Source organism: Ursus maritimus, unplaced genomic scaffold (assembly GCF_017311325.1).
Source record: "Ursus maritimus isolate PB19 unplaced genomic scaffold, ASM1731132v1 scaffold_19, whole genome shotgun sequence".
NCBI lineage: Eukaryota > Metazoa > Chordata > Mammalia > Carnivora > Ursidae > Ursus > Ursus maritimus.
The window spans coordinates 46,913,659-46,929,318 of record NW_024424341.1 but is presented as its reverse complement, the minus strand read 5'-3'; the positions used below and the strand labels follow the sequence as shown (position 1 = coordinate 46,929,318).

The window sequence follows — 15,660 nt, the reverse complement described above, 5'->3', positions numbered from 1 at the left end:
CCAGTAACCGACTGGCGTTAATTAAAAAAGCCAGACAAAGTTGACAAATTAAGGAGAGGGTATAAAAAAATACGAAGGTGCTCACCAGGAGAAGGATGCTCTGGGTGGCTCTGGACTCCGCGGAGGATCTGGCGGAGACAGTGTTCGTGTGAATGTGCCGGACCCGCTGCTTGTGCCTGTACAGGATGACAACCAGGTTGCCGCTGGCCCCGAGCATGAGCCCCAAAGAGAACACGTTAGTGATTGAGAGCCATGCTGTGAACAGCGAGGCTGTGGTCGTATTGTAAAGTACTGCACAACAGTACCCTAAATCCCTTTTCCTCGTGATGTTTGCATCGAACCCCTCGCCAGTCACAGAGAGGGGAAAAATGGTATTCATCAGTACGGTCAGGATCCAGCACAGGGTGGTGGAGGGGACGGTGTACTTGGGAGCTTTCCCTTTCAGCACGGCCCACCTGGAGTTCTGGGGGCTGACCGTGATGACCTGGAAGACACTCAGGAGGCAGGTGCTCTCCATGGACACATTCCTGGCCACTCTCTGAACAAAGGAAAGAAGGCTGCATCTAAAGTCACTGGCGGAATGTCTCAACCCAAAAGCTGCCAACGTCTGGGGGACGCCGTTAGAGAGAACGACCAAGACGTTGGCAACAGTCAGGTGCCTGAGGATGAGATCCGTGCACCTTGCCTTGCACCCAGCAACGTGGAGGAGGACATAACGGCACAGAAGAGAGAAGTTCCCCAGGACTCCCAGCACAGTCTGTGATAAGATGATCACGCCCACCGCCAGATCCCTCGTGGCCATCCTGTCGCTTCTCAGGGACTGATGTGCATCTTCACAGCCACTGGAGCCTGTGTGGAAAGCAGACCGGAGCTGACTTCAGACTGTCACCTGAATCCCAGTATTCTCCACTGACTAGATTAGTTGAATCTTAGATGTCTCCATCTTGATGTCTTTTACTAAGACATTTTTCAAGACTTAAATATATACCCTTTAGAGAATACTTAGAACATACGGACCACCGCTATGAAAAGTGGTCACATGGTCACCTCTCATTCTGCACAAAGCCGAGAGGCTGGCTACTGTCACTTTAACTGCAGAGATGGGGCAATTACAGAGTTCAGGCAAAGAGCAGTGAAGTCATGCGTCTAAATCCCTATGCAGCTTAAGGGCAGATGGGGACTTGAAAATGCCAGGTGCTAGGAACAGAAGCACGCTTTGAACCACCGAGCAACACCAAAAATGTGGTCATGGTGCTTTTCAGATCACCCAGACATATCTTTCTATTGCTTTTCCATTTGGTGTCAGATTGGTGGTGACATCATCATTTTGATCTTACACGTTTCCATGTACATAGATTTATCCTATAGCCAATGCCAATTATGAATGAATATTCAGAAATCGTATGAATAGCAGAGGTATGGATTGCAGGTTAATACCCCAGCAGCCTGCCCCAGGACGAGCACATTTAATGAACGGAAGAACGGCTTGCAATTAGGAGGGCAAAAAAAAAGAGAAAAAGGATCTGTTTGCTTTTATGCCAGGAACAAAACACAATGTCACCTACTGCAGGAAACTTTGAAAAAACTCATGCCAGACCCTAAATTATAGGACATGAAACAACACTATATGGTAAATAGCACAGACCAAAAAAACTACATCATTATTCTTTTCAGATCATACACTTATTAACTTATTCATACCAAGTTCATAAAATTACTAGCAATGATGCATGGTTTTTGAAAATTATTAACATGTAAGGGACATAGATGCAAAATTCAATCTCTAGGGTATGAAACCATGTACATTTTATGAATTGCAGTAGTGAATATTTTGAATAGATATTAGAATATTTTTAAACCAAATAAAATATAATTTCAATCTGACAGCTATTGTCTGAAACTCATAAAGTTACCCTTTCCTTAAACAATCTGTCCTTAACCTCAAGAAGGAAGTCCTACCACAACCAACAGACCACCGCTGCATTCAGCAGAAGCACAATTACTGTCTCCATTAATTGCATGAGACACCGGAGCTGAAGAAAACATTTCTATTCGAGCAACTGTAACTTGAACACACTGACTGTGCATGGGATTACGTGGTCCACACAGGATTCATCCTGTGATTACAAGCCCGAATCTGTTACAAGTCTGGGAATCCTGCAATTGAGGCTCTGAGTCCTATAAGGTAGACAGAGGGCAGGTTGATCTCAGAACTATGATCCCTGAGCACTTTAAAAATCAGGTTTCAGGGGCGCCTGGGTGGCACAGCGGTTAAGCGTCTGCCTTCGGCTCAGGGCATGATCCTGGCGTTATGGGATCGAGCCCCACATCAGGCTCCTCTGCTATGAGCCTGCTTCTTCCTCTCCCACTCCCCCTGCTTGTGTTCCCTCTCTCGCTGGCTGTCTCTATCTCTGTCAAATAAATAAATAAAAATCTTTAAAAAAAAAAATCAGGTTTCATTAAATGACTGTCATGGTCAGTTACAAGGACATTAACTCAGGGGCCACCATCACTGGGTGATATGAAGGACCTCATCTGCCTCATTAGCTTAGCTGATGCCCCAGGAATTATTCCTGCCTCTGTGTGGCAGGGACTGTAGTCCGAGGTCAAACCCAGAAGCAGCCCCTTTTCTAATACAACCACTTACCCGGACTTCTGACAGCCAGGCTTTCATGGTAAACTCTGCCTCTCCGTGGGAGGCACGCTTCTGCCTGCGTGAGGACGGTGGGCTGACGTGAAGTTCTCACCAGCCGGTGCAGGTGAGGGGAGGAGGCAGCCAGACCCTGAGATATGGGTTCAGGATCCTGTGACCGCACCTGCCCCTCAGGACCGCACTTGTCCTCTCTCCCACAGCAGCAATCAGAGAGCGGGCTGGGAGGGAGAAAGTTTCCGGGAACCTTTTTCCAGTTGCTAATTAAAAAAAAAAAAAAAATGAACCAAACAAAACAATTACACGTTTCCTTTCAGTGGCTCCCAAGGGAGCTTTGGAGTGTTCGAGCAAGTCTCTTCCTCTGTCATCCCTCCAGGCCGACCCTGGCAAACGTTGGCACGTTTGAAGACCATCATCGCAACTCTGGACTGACGTGGGCAGGAAACTCTGGGGTCTGACAGGTCAGGAGGCACAGCCGTCTCCCTGCATTCGCAGAGAACTTCCCTAGGAAGTCATTCTGCCAAGAAAACATGTTCTTTCCTTCTCTTCACACTGTCGTGTGCACCAACACCTAAGCTATGAGCAGAGACAAAAATGAGACAGGCATCACCTGAGGATTTCCCGACACACGCAAGCAAACGCCATCCATGACACCGATGTTTCACGTTAGAAATCACTGGATTTCTCTGCACCGCTATGTTCCAATGTTGAGTCTCTGCATGATTCAATGTCAACTAATACAGGTGTTTTGTAGGAAAGTGAACAGCAATACTGACTCTTGCTCGTGACAGGAAGTAGCAGCAGGACAGTGTCCGTGGGGGGCGCCTGGGTGGCACAGCGGTTAAGCGTCTGCCTTCGGCTCAGGGCGTGATCCCGGCGTTCTGGGATCGAGCCCCACATGAGGCTCCTCTGCTATGAGCCTGCTTCTTCCTCTCCCACTCTCCCTGCTTGTGTTCCCTCTCTCTCTGGCTGTCTCTATCTCTGTTGAATAAATAAATAAAATCTTTAAAAAAAAAAAAAAAAGAACAGTGTCCGTGGAAGAAAGAGGGAAGGCTCACAAGAACCCCTCACACACAGAAGCATGAGGGTTAACCAACGCAACTTACTCAAATCAAGACCAGTGAAGGATTCCCATAGTTCTCACCACTTGATTTTCTTCCCAGAATTGTTACCAGTAAGCACTGGGTGAAATCCTACTGGGCAGGGTCCAGGCACTCCCACTGCTCCTGGGAGGAATCTTTGGCCACATCCCTGAATGTCAACCGTCCCTGAAATAAATAATACACTTACCATGCGGCCACTGGGCAGACTGTGTAATTTTACCTAAGAGACAGTTCAGAGAACTGGTTCTGACTTAAGTGAGTGTTCGGAATTACACGCTAAGAGGACTGGACACAAAAACATTCCCTGACGTTCTCCCTAATTCGGAGGAAAGAGGAGGGCGTAAGGTTCACCAAACCCCGAGAAAGACTACCCTTAGGGCATCCACACGGGCATCCACAGTTCTGTTCGGCTGCTCTGTTTACATCACACGTAAGTTGTGCATCTTTCTCAATGGGACTCACGGTGAGTCGGAAGCGTACTTCTCAAGAATTTAACGTACACAACCACAACCTGGAGATCTTGTTAACATACAGGCTCTGATGCCATCCTGGGGCGGGACCCGAGTTTCTGCGTTTCTAACAAGTTCACCAAGTGTTGCCAATGCCTCTGGTCCAAGGGCCGCACTTCTGAACAGCAAAGAGGTAAAATGTTGAGGGAAATAATCACATATGACTTAGAACAGTTATACAGAAACTATACATTCTAATATATGGCCACAATCCTTTTGGAATATTTCCCTACATATTATTCAAAGAGCTTTCACAAATTAATTTCATAAATGAAATTGATAAATTTCAACAATAATCCATGAGAATATTACTCTTCCACTTTTATGAGACTCTTCTGTCAAACATTCAGGAAACAGAAGGGCCTGGGATTTAACCCCATTTGTGAGATGTAGAATTTATCCAAAAGGAACACATTGGTCAATGTACAGAACAATGCAAAAGAATATTCATGACAGGTTTTCTAAGTGAGAGGAGTAAAGGAGGTAACATCACACTTGGGGCACCTGGGTGGCTCAGTCGTAACGCGTCTTCCTTTGGCTCAGGTCATGATCCTGGGGTCCTGGGATCCAGCCCCGCATCGGGCTCCCTGCTCGGCAGGAGGCCTGCTTCTCCCTCTCCCACTCCCCCTGCTTGTGTTCCCTCTCTCGCTGCCTCTCTAATAAATAAATAAAATCTTAAAAAAAAAAAAAGGTAACATCACAGAACTCATGTAGCAACTTTTATATTTTATGCACATACTGATATGTTTACAAGGTAATTATACATACTTTAAAAGAGGTAGTGTAGAAAATTCTTCATTGTGACTGCAATTTTAAAATATTTTCAGTGGTATAAAACATACACATCCATTTGCGAATGATGCTTTTTGTGTCTTTTAAACACACCATGGAGACAGATACACAGACTAAAATAAGAGCTATTGTTTCTGAGTCTTGTGTTTCGTTGAAAATTTGTTTTGTTGATCATTTGGGAGTTACAGTTTAGAATTTTGAGACATTTGAACATGTATTAATAGGACACGACTGTTTCCCAGCAGTAAGAAGAAAGATTCTGTGACATGAGTGCAGAATGGATGGAAATCTGCAGGACGAATGCCTGAATGATTTAGAATCTCGACCAGCAAAAGCAACTATCTCCGAGTCAAAAAAGGTGAGAGCCTTCGTTACCCAAGCAAACTGGAAGCAAAGAGTAAGAAGAGTAGAGGCTTAGCAGATTAAACATGTTTTGTGCACATCTCTCAGTAAACCACCCAGGACCCATATTAATGGCAAACAACAAACTTAATTAATTTTTTTTTAAGATTGTATTTATTTATTTGTCAGAGAGAGAGAGCAAGCACAAGCAGGGTAGGGTCAGAGGAAGAGGGAGAGCCCCACTTAGGGCTCCATCCCATGACCAGAGCCCGAAGGCAGACACTTAACCCACTGAGCCATCCAGGCGCCCCCTTTACTAACTTTAGAACAGTATTAGCTCAGCAATTGCACTATTGGGTATTTACCCCAAGGATACAGATGTGAAAAGAGGGGGCACCTGCACCCCAATGTTCATAGCAGCATTGTCCACTGTGGAAGGAGCCGAGATGCCCTTCAACAGATGAATGGATAAAGAAGATGTGATCCATATATACAATGGAATATTACTCAGCCATCAGAAAGGATGATTACCCACCATTTGCATCAACATGGACAGAACTGGACGGGATTACGCTAAGTGAAATAAGTCAAGCAGAGAAAGACAATTATCATATGGTTTCACTTATATGTGGAACATAAGGAATAGTGCAGAGGACCATAGGGGAAGAGTGGGAAAACTGATCGGGAAGAAATCAGAGCAGGAGACAAACCATGAGAGACTCTGGACTCTGGGAATCAAACTGAGGGTTGCGGAGGGGAGGTGAGTGGGGGATGGGGTAACTGGGTGATGGGCATTAAGGAGGGCACGTGATGAGATAACACTGGGTGTTATACACAACTAATGAATCATGGAACATGACATCAGAAACTCATGATGTACCATATGCTGGCTAACTGGATTTAAATAAGAAAAAAAAAACAACAACAACTGTATTAGCTTTGGAGTGAAGGAGTCTGGCAGAGAAACCTGAACCGAGCGAACGAAGGTAACTCGGGCTGTAACGGAACACATTGCTATCAGGGGCCTGATGACCCAGGACACATCACCACTGAGGTATTGTTGGAAAAAACAAAATAAATTACACCCCACGCCTCCAGCCTGCACCAGGTTTTCCCAAGTCACCGGCTTTGGACCTCCATCCTGTCCTGGACTCCAGACCCCAGCCGCTCGTGCTCCACTGGCTGCCCGGGCACATGCACCGGCTCCCGCAAATGCACCTCGGGCGGGAAGCACTGCTCCTGCCGCCCTGCGGGCCTGGCCAAGCGTGCCCGGCGCTGCATCGGCCAGCAGGCCTGGGCCAGGTGCAGCTTCTGAGCCCGATGTGGGGGAGAGCCTGTCCCAGGTGTCAACAGAGCAACACGCACAGAGCTGCGGCTTTCAAACATTTCTTTCTATTACCCTGACCTGCTTGCTACAATCACGTTTCTACGAAATACGTGAATTACAATAAACGTTGACTTTTAAAGAAGAAAGTAAATTATAATCTGAATCTAATCGTGAGAAAACATCAGCTTTATGCAAATTTCAAGCCACCTTTAGCTTCCAAGCCCTGTAACCTCCAGCGTCTAAGTAGTGTTTCTTTAGCAATCTACACAGCAAGGTTCTCTTTTTCCGAAAATTCTGAATTATTTTAGACCACCAATGCCTTCCTGTTTATTTGCACTTTTTTTTTTAATTTTTTAAGTGGGCTCGTGGAGCCCGACGTGGGGCTCGAACTCATGACCTGGAGATCAATACATGAGCCTATATCTAGAGTCAGGCGCTTATCTGACTGAGCCACCCAGGTGCCCCAATTTGCATATTTTCTGAACATCCTGCACAGAGCTGACGGAGCATCCAGACGAAACCTTACATTAAATGTTCTTCCACGTGGATACCCCAGGACCCGGTCCCATCCCCAGGCTTGGGTATCCACACATCCCCAGGCTGCTGTCACAAGGGGAACATTTCCAATAGCTGAAGGCCAGCAAGTCACAGGTGCCGCTGCTCAAGGCATAAGTGCAGCCAGGCTGGAGAAAGTTGAGAGGAGGCTCTGGGACACAGAGGCCAAGTGTTCTAAAGCCCGAACCCTGACTGTCATGAGAAAAACAGGAAAAATAGCAGTTGAAAACCTACACGTTAGGCAGGACCACCACAGCTGGAGAAGTAAATGTTTGCATGTTCCAAATCCACGGCATTTCAGGAAGAAAAGAGGACTCGGCTCCTGACCCGGGACACGACATTTACCTGAGAACCACCTGTAGCTTTCTCTTCTGCGCTTCCTCTGTGAGATTAGTGCAGGAATCACACGTGCGTCTGGAAAAGACGCCGTAAAGGTGCCCGCACAGCTCCTTCACCTGCTTCCACCGCATCCCAGGCAGGACGACCTTGAACTGAAAAAGGTGCCCGGCTGGCTCAGCGGGTGGAGCCTGCAACTGGATCTCCAGCATCATGAGCTCCAGCCCCATGTTGGAGGTAAAGTTTACTTAAAAAACAGAACAAAAAGGCCACCCTCTCCTGCCCTTTGTCTCAGGAGAGAGTCAGGACCAGTGAGCTCCTACGAGGAGACAACACGTGAGTTTCTCCTTCCCTGTCTTCACATGTCCGCCCCTCCCACAGACACCCACAAAACCTGCAACAGCATGGGGGTCGTGGCTGCACTGACCTGCCCTTTGCAAACCCACCTACGGCAGACCCCGTTACCTCCCCTTGGACCAAAGCCTGCAGTCAGCTCTGTTAAGTGCACCTGGGAGCCCTCGTGCTCCTGGCCTCCCCTCACAATCACCTGGAGCGCGTAATTAAAGCGACACTGATGTTTCCACCCTGACCAATAGATAGACTGGGGATGGAGGGCGGGGCACACAGGTGAGGGTCGGTCCTAAAAATCTCAAACGGGATCCTCACTGGAAGCCTGGGCTGAGAGCCACTTGCCGAAGCCTTGCTTCTCAAACTTCCATGTGCTTGAAGTCATTAGATGTTCCAGCCCCGCTCCAAGAAATGGTGATTCTACAGGTTTGGAGTGGGGCCCATGAACTGGCAGGTTTTCCAAGTTCCATGTTAATGCTGATGCTCCCTACCCCCCAGACCCCTTATCAGTATCAGGAAGCCAGAGAGAGCAGGCACAGCACACCGGAGCCCCTCACAGCCACCATCTTCACACTAACACCACTGGTGTGAGTTCCCAGGGAAGACGGACCTAGAAGATCACATTGGTTGCTGTCCCTTTAAAGTTTCTAGAAGGCTTGAGAAGGCGGTAATGTCTGAGCAAGTCTGTATTTGGACAACGACATACGGACGTTCACTGAACATCTACCATGGACTCACATGTACCTTATGGGACACGTGCCAGGAGCCACCCAAGCATGATGTGGGTCAACCCTCATAATTCCCTGGACGTGGGGAGCTAGGGCTCCCATATTCCCATGAGGATTTAGATACTAGGCCCAGACTTTTCTTTTTTTTTAAGATCTTATTTACTTATGAGAGAGAGAGCATGAACAGAGCAGGGGAAGGGACAGAGGGGGACAGAGAAGCAGAGAAGCGGCAGGACCCCAACGAGGAGCTCTATCTCAGGACCCTGAGATCATGACCTGAGCAGAAGGCAGACGCTTCACCCACTGAGCCGCCCAGGCGCCCCGAGAAGGGAGAGATTTTTAATAGTGTTTTCATTTCATTCTGACTCATACTTGATTTCCTCTCCGGGGGGAGGGGTTCCCATTCTCCTATTGTGATGGAGGAAGAAACACAAACTTGGGCACGTGGACAATATGGTGTCACACCCTCCCTGGGAAGCAGAGAGCAGAAGGGAAACAGACCCTGCCAAGGACCCTGCAAGCCCAGGATTTTCCAGGACAGAGCTGGCCCACACTGGGGACTGAGTCCTGTTGGTTGGTCTTAGATCCCATTCATGTGGCCCACCTCTCGGAAACGTCAAGCATGACCTAGTAGAGAGACTACCCATCACCTCAAAGATTCTTTCCTCACGCTTCCCCGAAATCATCCCTGGATCCTCCAGTCTAATTTCTCTCAGATCTTTTAATCTTCATAATATCATAGGAATGGAATCATATATTATATAACTTTCTGGAACTGGCTTCTTTCACTCAGCATAATGCCTTTGATATTAAACCATGCTGAGGTGTATATCAATTAGTTCATTCCTTTTCATCACCGAGTGAGATTTCGTCGTGTGGATATCCCACAATTTGTTAATCCAACAATTATTTGTTCAACCTTTGGGCTGTTTCAACTCTGCCAATTACACTCGAATGCATAAATACTCCATGGATGTATTTTTTTGGTGATGTAATTTTTTAAAAATTTCTATGTGTAAATATTTGAGGTGTTCTGAAAAATGCATATTTTACGGTCATTTACTCTTCAGATTAAATGTTTAGATTCCGTCTGAAATGAGGTCGCAGTTTTGCAATCATCTTTACAATGTAGCAAAAAAAATTTTTTTTGAAGACCCTGATATATCACAAACCCCCCAAATTCTCAGATGAAAGTCTGAGCTGTAAATATCTGTAAGACAGGAGAATAGAGACAACTATGAACCAGTTCTACAGGGACTCTCTGGGTCCCTTACCTGTTCTCATTCCTGATGCAATGATTCTGGCACTAATAGTAATTTTGGATTCATGACGGAAGAAGGAGAACTTTGTTATTATTTGCCCATCAGCAGAACTCAGTGTGTGGGTTGAGGGTGATGCAAATACCCTGTGACATGGGCACACAAAATACTGCTTGTCTTCCCTAAGAAACCAGGGAACTCATGATGCCCTCAGAGACTTTTATCCCACAAAGTAAATTTAATAGGGCAAAGGGGAACATTAACTTATTTTCTCAATGTACCTTATATCTCAATGGTATGAATAAAAATGGAACCAATCAAGGAGGGAGGAGAGACAAGCAAATCAAGGAGGGAGGAGAGACAAATATTTCTTGCAGGAGAATGCTAAATATTATACACAGATACTCCTCTTTTTTTTTAAAGATTTATCTTAAAAAAAAAGATTTATCTACCCATTTGAGAGAGAGAGAAAGTGAGCGGTGGGGAGGGGCAAAGGGAGAGAGAGAAATTCAAGCCGACTTCCTGCTGAGAATAGAGCCCAACACAGGGCTTGATCTCAGACCTGAGCTGAAATAGAGTCTGACACTTAACCAACTGTGTCACTGGGGCGCCCCAGATACTCCTCTTTCTAAGAGGTGGAGATTAATTCACCTGCTAAACTTATTGACTCCCTTCCAATCCATACAGACTGGGGATGGGCAGATAGCAGTTTCACAGTGGAGAAACTGGAAAACGCTACCAACACTTGATAACCACGTGATGGAGATTAACATTGCCAGTGATAAGTAATGGTTAATTGCATGAATTCTCTGATGTGATATGTGATGAGATGAGCTGTGAGATGTTTTTATAAAGATCTATAAACACCGTCTAATCAGACAAAAACATCAGACAAACCCAATTTCAGAGGTATTCTAAAAAGTACCTGGCCAGTCCTCCACACACCTGTCAAGTTCATAGCAACCTAGGAGATGGAGAATCTGACAGAGAGAAGAGGGGGTATGAGACACATGTTGGCCACATGTAATGTGGTATCCTGGACTGGATCCTGGAAGAGAAAAAAAAAAAAAGGAAAGAAATTTGTCTTAAAACTGATGAAATAAGAATAAATTCTACAATTCAATTTCCAGTGTGGTGCCAGTGTTGGTTTCTTAGTTTTCCGGAAGGTACCATGAAACATAAGATGTTAACAACAGGGGAAACAGACTGAGTGGAAGATGGGAATTCTCTGTATGTTCTTTGCTACTTTTCTGCAAAATTAAGCTGATTCCAAAATAAAAAATTTAAAGTTGCAACCCCAGCCCCTGTGTGGCTCAGTCGGTTAAGCATAGGCCTTCTACTCAGGTCATGATCCCAGGGTTCTGGGATCAAACCCCGAGTCGGGGCTCTCTGCTCAGCGTGAAGCCTGCTTCACCCTCTCCCTCTGCTGATGCTCTCTCTCTCTCTCTGTCAAATAAATAAATAAAATCTTAAAAAAAAATAAAGTTGCAACCCCTTATAATTTAATTTATTCACAGATATTTACATTACATGTGAGTTGATATCTACCATTTCTTTTGAATGTGTCCATTTGCTCTGGTGGGTGATTTCAGAGGCAGGAAAACTCATTAAACAAAATAGATTCAATAGATTCGTGTCTCTGGTCTCCAAATCGCTACTCCTCTACTAATCCAAGCTTGATAAGACTTTCTTTGTAAGCTTGTCTCCTCAAATTGGAAATGCAGACACCCACCCTGAAATCTGCCAGCTGGCCCCAAGACCTAACCCAGAACAATCTACCTTCTAAGGACCCTGAACATCGATTCATTTTTATCACAGATATAAAACGTCTATTTAATGTTTGCTTTCCACCTCTACCCTTTTAAAACATCAGCTAACATATCCTCCTGCAAGATTCTCCTTTATCCCCTAGAGTTCACAATTCCAATGTCCAATTGAAAATATTTTTAATAGGTTCTTTTTCTCCACACACGTTTTCTTATTTCAAACGCAGACCATTCTCAAAGGACGTAAGACACAATTTGTACAACCTGGTCGTCGTCCTTCACAACTAAAATTTTCCCCCAGCTTTACCTCAGGCCATTTGTATCACAATTCAGAACCCAGAACCCTCTAGCCTGAATTCTCTGAAAGATCATCCCACACATTATTCCTTTTAAAGGCACTGGCCTTACTATCACATGGCTAAATGTGTAAGCCAATGTACAAAGACATTTCCAGTATCTCCATATTATTTCGGGATTATTTTATTTATTAGACTCTGAATTTTTCCACTACAGCCATTAATAAAATGCAATTACATGAGTACTTACATATTTACATAGGATTTCATTTACAAGTGGCCATTATTCACTAATTATTGCTGCAGCAGAAATGTCTGTCTTATTCAAAACTCGATGTAAAATGAGACTGACTAATTTTGCTGAAGAGTCCTTGAAGGATGAGTATAGAAGCAGCTGAACACAGTGCAAACCAGACAGTTTATATTTTTCTGATGAGAGGAGGAAATTGTGTATTACTTCCCGTGCACACAGAGAAGGGTCTGGATACACAGTGGTCATGACTTAAGAACAAAGGGGCAGGCAGCTGGAAAACATGCGTTGATTAGGGGGGAGGCATTCTTCGGCCACCAACTGGTCTTGCAAAAAAATAGAAAAATACAGGTAAATGATGGAGGAGAGTGTGTAGAAAGACACAAAGGTGCTCACCATGAGAAGGGTGCTTTGGGTGGCTCTGATCTTGGGGGAGGCTCTGGGGGACACTCTGGTCCTATAAATGTGCTGGACCTGCTGCTTATGCCTGCACAGGGTGGAAACCATGAACCCACTGGCCCAAGTTCTGAGTCCCAAGCACAAAACATCATGGGAGGATATCAATACCATATATGGTAAGTCTGTGTTTTTGTCCTGAAGTGTAGAAGTACAGTATCCAAAATCCACAGTTTGGGGAGTGTTTTTGTTGCTCCATCTGTCAGTCATGTACACAGGAACCGTAATCTTTAGCATTATGTTCAGGATTCAGCAGAGGACATTTAAGGGGCCAATGTACTTGGGAGCTTTCCCTTTCAGCACTGCCCACCTGGAGTTCCAGGGGCTGATGGTGATGGCCTGATAGACACTCAGGAGGCACGTGGTGCCAACGGACACACCCCTGGACACTCTGTGAACAAAGAAAACAACTTTGCCTTCAAAGTCATTGAGAAAATATCTCAACTCAAAAGCTGCCATGGTCTCTGGGATTCCTCTCTAGAGAATGACCAAGGAGTTGGTTAAAGTCAAGTGCCTGCGAATCCAATCTATGGACTTCGACCTGTATCCCCTTAAGTCAAGGGATGATGTATAAGACAGAAGGGCATGAAGTTCCCCAGGGCTCCAACGACTATCTGGAATAGGAAGATCACAGCAAATTTCCCATCCATTAAGGCCATTCTGTCATTCTCCAGGGCTCAGTGTTCGCATTCACAAAGAGAGGACTCTGCATGAAAACATGAGCTGTGGGCTGATTGTTTGTGAAAAATAAATTCAAAAATTCTCCCCTTGCTACTACTTTTTCCTGAGAATTTATTTCAAATACAAATGATTTCCCAAGTTTGATGTATTTCTTTAGATAGTGCTCATTTAGTCACTCTTACTCATGCTTTACCTATTGTAAATTATTTAATATTTACAGTTGTATGTTTTACAGACAAGCAGAATTTAATTAAAATGAGGTTATATGACTCATTTAAATATTGCAATGGCCAGGTTGCAATAAACTTGGTGTTTACCATCATGCTACACTCTCAGAGCTACCTGGCCTTATCTTTTTTTTTTTTTAAGACTTTTTTTTTTTAAGTAATCTCTACACCCAACATGGGCCTCGAACTCACAACTGAGTTCTTATTATCCAGAGTTGCAAGCTCCACCAACTGAGCCAGCCAGGTGCCCCTACCTTGTTCTATCTTTAAATAATCCACATATATGCATGCATACATTACCATATTTGAAATTTATTTTAATTTAGGTTTGGTTGTGTCAATTTCTGATTTTTGTTAAAATATTTGTTCCATGAACCATCATTGTTTGTGAATGAAGATGAAAACGTCTTAATAAGGACCTGACTATTATCCATGTACAAAATGGATTTACCAAATCTGGACCAATGTTAGTATAGCAACAGAAATAATCATATTATTTTTTTGCCAGTGGAACCCACAATAGAAATTACTGTGTAGTATTTCACTTTTGCCCTAAACTATGGGATCTGTAATTTAAATAAAACATGTAGAGATAGATAAAACATTTAGAGTAGGAGCTAAGTTATTTCTAATTAAAGAACATGCAATTAGCTGTGATTTTTGAAAAAAATAACTGAAACTAATTAATTTGAAAAAGATACTAAGATACAAAACAAGCATGCAAAATGGAACCTCAAGGCATCGAATAGGAGAAATGCAAGGATGAGCCTAAAAACGATATCAGAACTTTGAAAACCAAACAAAATACAAGAAGACACATTTAAGTTGAAATATGCTGAAGTCCTTAATTTTTCTGCTCTCCAAATCCCTCCCATGTGAAGTTACCTTTTTCTCAAAGTCTCCTGTCCTAACTTCACAGGGGAAAATTGTCCTTTCTTGATCAATGGATTACAAATATTTTCAGGAAAGACATAATTATTATCTCTACCAGATGCATCAAGAATAAATACAAGAAAAACAATTACGGTTCTGCAAATGCCACTCATCACATTATCCACATTGAGATACGAATGATGGGCTTAGCTCCATGAAACTCATTATCACATGCACAGAAGTTTAATGAGGTAACTATACCAAATATGTCCATTTCTCTGTGGTTTCATAGCAAAGCTTGGGTAGCATATTAATTTCTGAATTGCAGTCTTGAGGACTGTAAACATCAGAGTTTGCTACTACTTGCAACAAACTCCACCAATCTCGGTCAGGGAGGGATATGCATTAAACTGTGTTAGGAGCAGTGAGTGTGGTGTAGGACCTCAGACCTCCAGTCCCTCCATAACTCAGCCTGTGCCTCAGGAACTATGGTGCCTACCTGTACACTCTGACATCACACCAATTTCTACACAGGAAGAATCCTTTTTCCAGCCATGAGGACCAACCCAGACACAGACCCTGATACACCTCACTCCCTTACACACTGTGTCATTCGGACTGACATCCTCATGTCATACTCATCCCAGTCTTTCCTGCTGCCAGGATGAGGGCTCAGTGGGACAGTCACGACACGCCCTGCTTGTGTGTGGGAGGGAGGCAGCCAGAGTTAAGATACGGGTTCTGCTAAGATTGTAGTTCTGTGACCTCACCTCCCCACAGAACTACAATTATCACTTCACCAGCAGTCTCGGTGACACTATGCAATGAGACAGTTGAGACTACTTTTTAAAAACTTTCTCCCAGAAACAATTATAAGTTCCTAGAGAGGCTCTGCAAAGAAACAAGTTTAGTGTATGGGAGAAACTTCCTTTTTTCCACGACAGCTGGAGGCAGACAGGGTCTCAGGTGGCAGAAGCAGGAAATGTTCCGACCTCAGAAAGGAGGGGCTGGCCCTGATTCCACATGTATTTCACTGGACCCTGTGCTTCCCTAAGAAGTTCGCTGCCCACCCCCTCAAAATAATTGTTTCTGCCCAGCCTAAGAACCGCAAAATAAGGAAGGAGATGGGAGGATACAGAAGGCTTGACAAGGATTCCTCAGG

The 15,660-nt window shown here is 44.5% G+C and overlaps 1 protein-coding gene and 1 pseudogene across 1 annotated transcript in view; both read right to left on the bottom strand.

Moving 5' to 3' along the window:
• Positions 1-965, bottom strand: part of LOC103672917 (vomeronasal type-1 receptor 4-like) — an 18,731-nt gene extending 17,766 nt beyond the window's left edge. The window contains exon 1 of the mRNA XM_040634398.1: positions 17-965. Within this exon, the coding sequence (XP_040490332.1) occupies positions 17-802 (786 nt within the window). The 5' untranslated portion in view covers positions 803-965. The remainder of the gene's footprint in view (positions 1-16) is intronic.
• Positions 966-12,430: 11,465 nt separating this feature from the next.
• Positions 12,431-13,376, bottom strand: LOC121103345 (annotated as a pseudogene).
• Between the last annotated feature and the right edge of the window lie 2,284 nt (positions 13,377-15,660).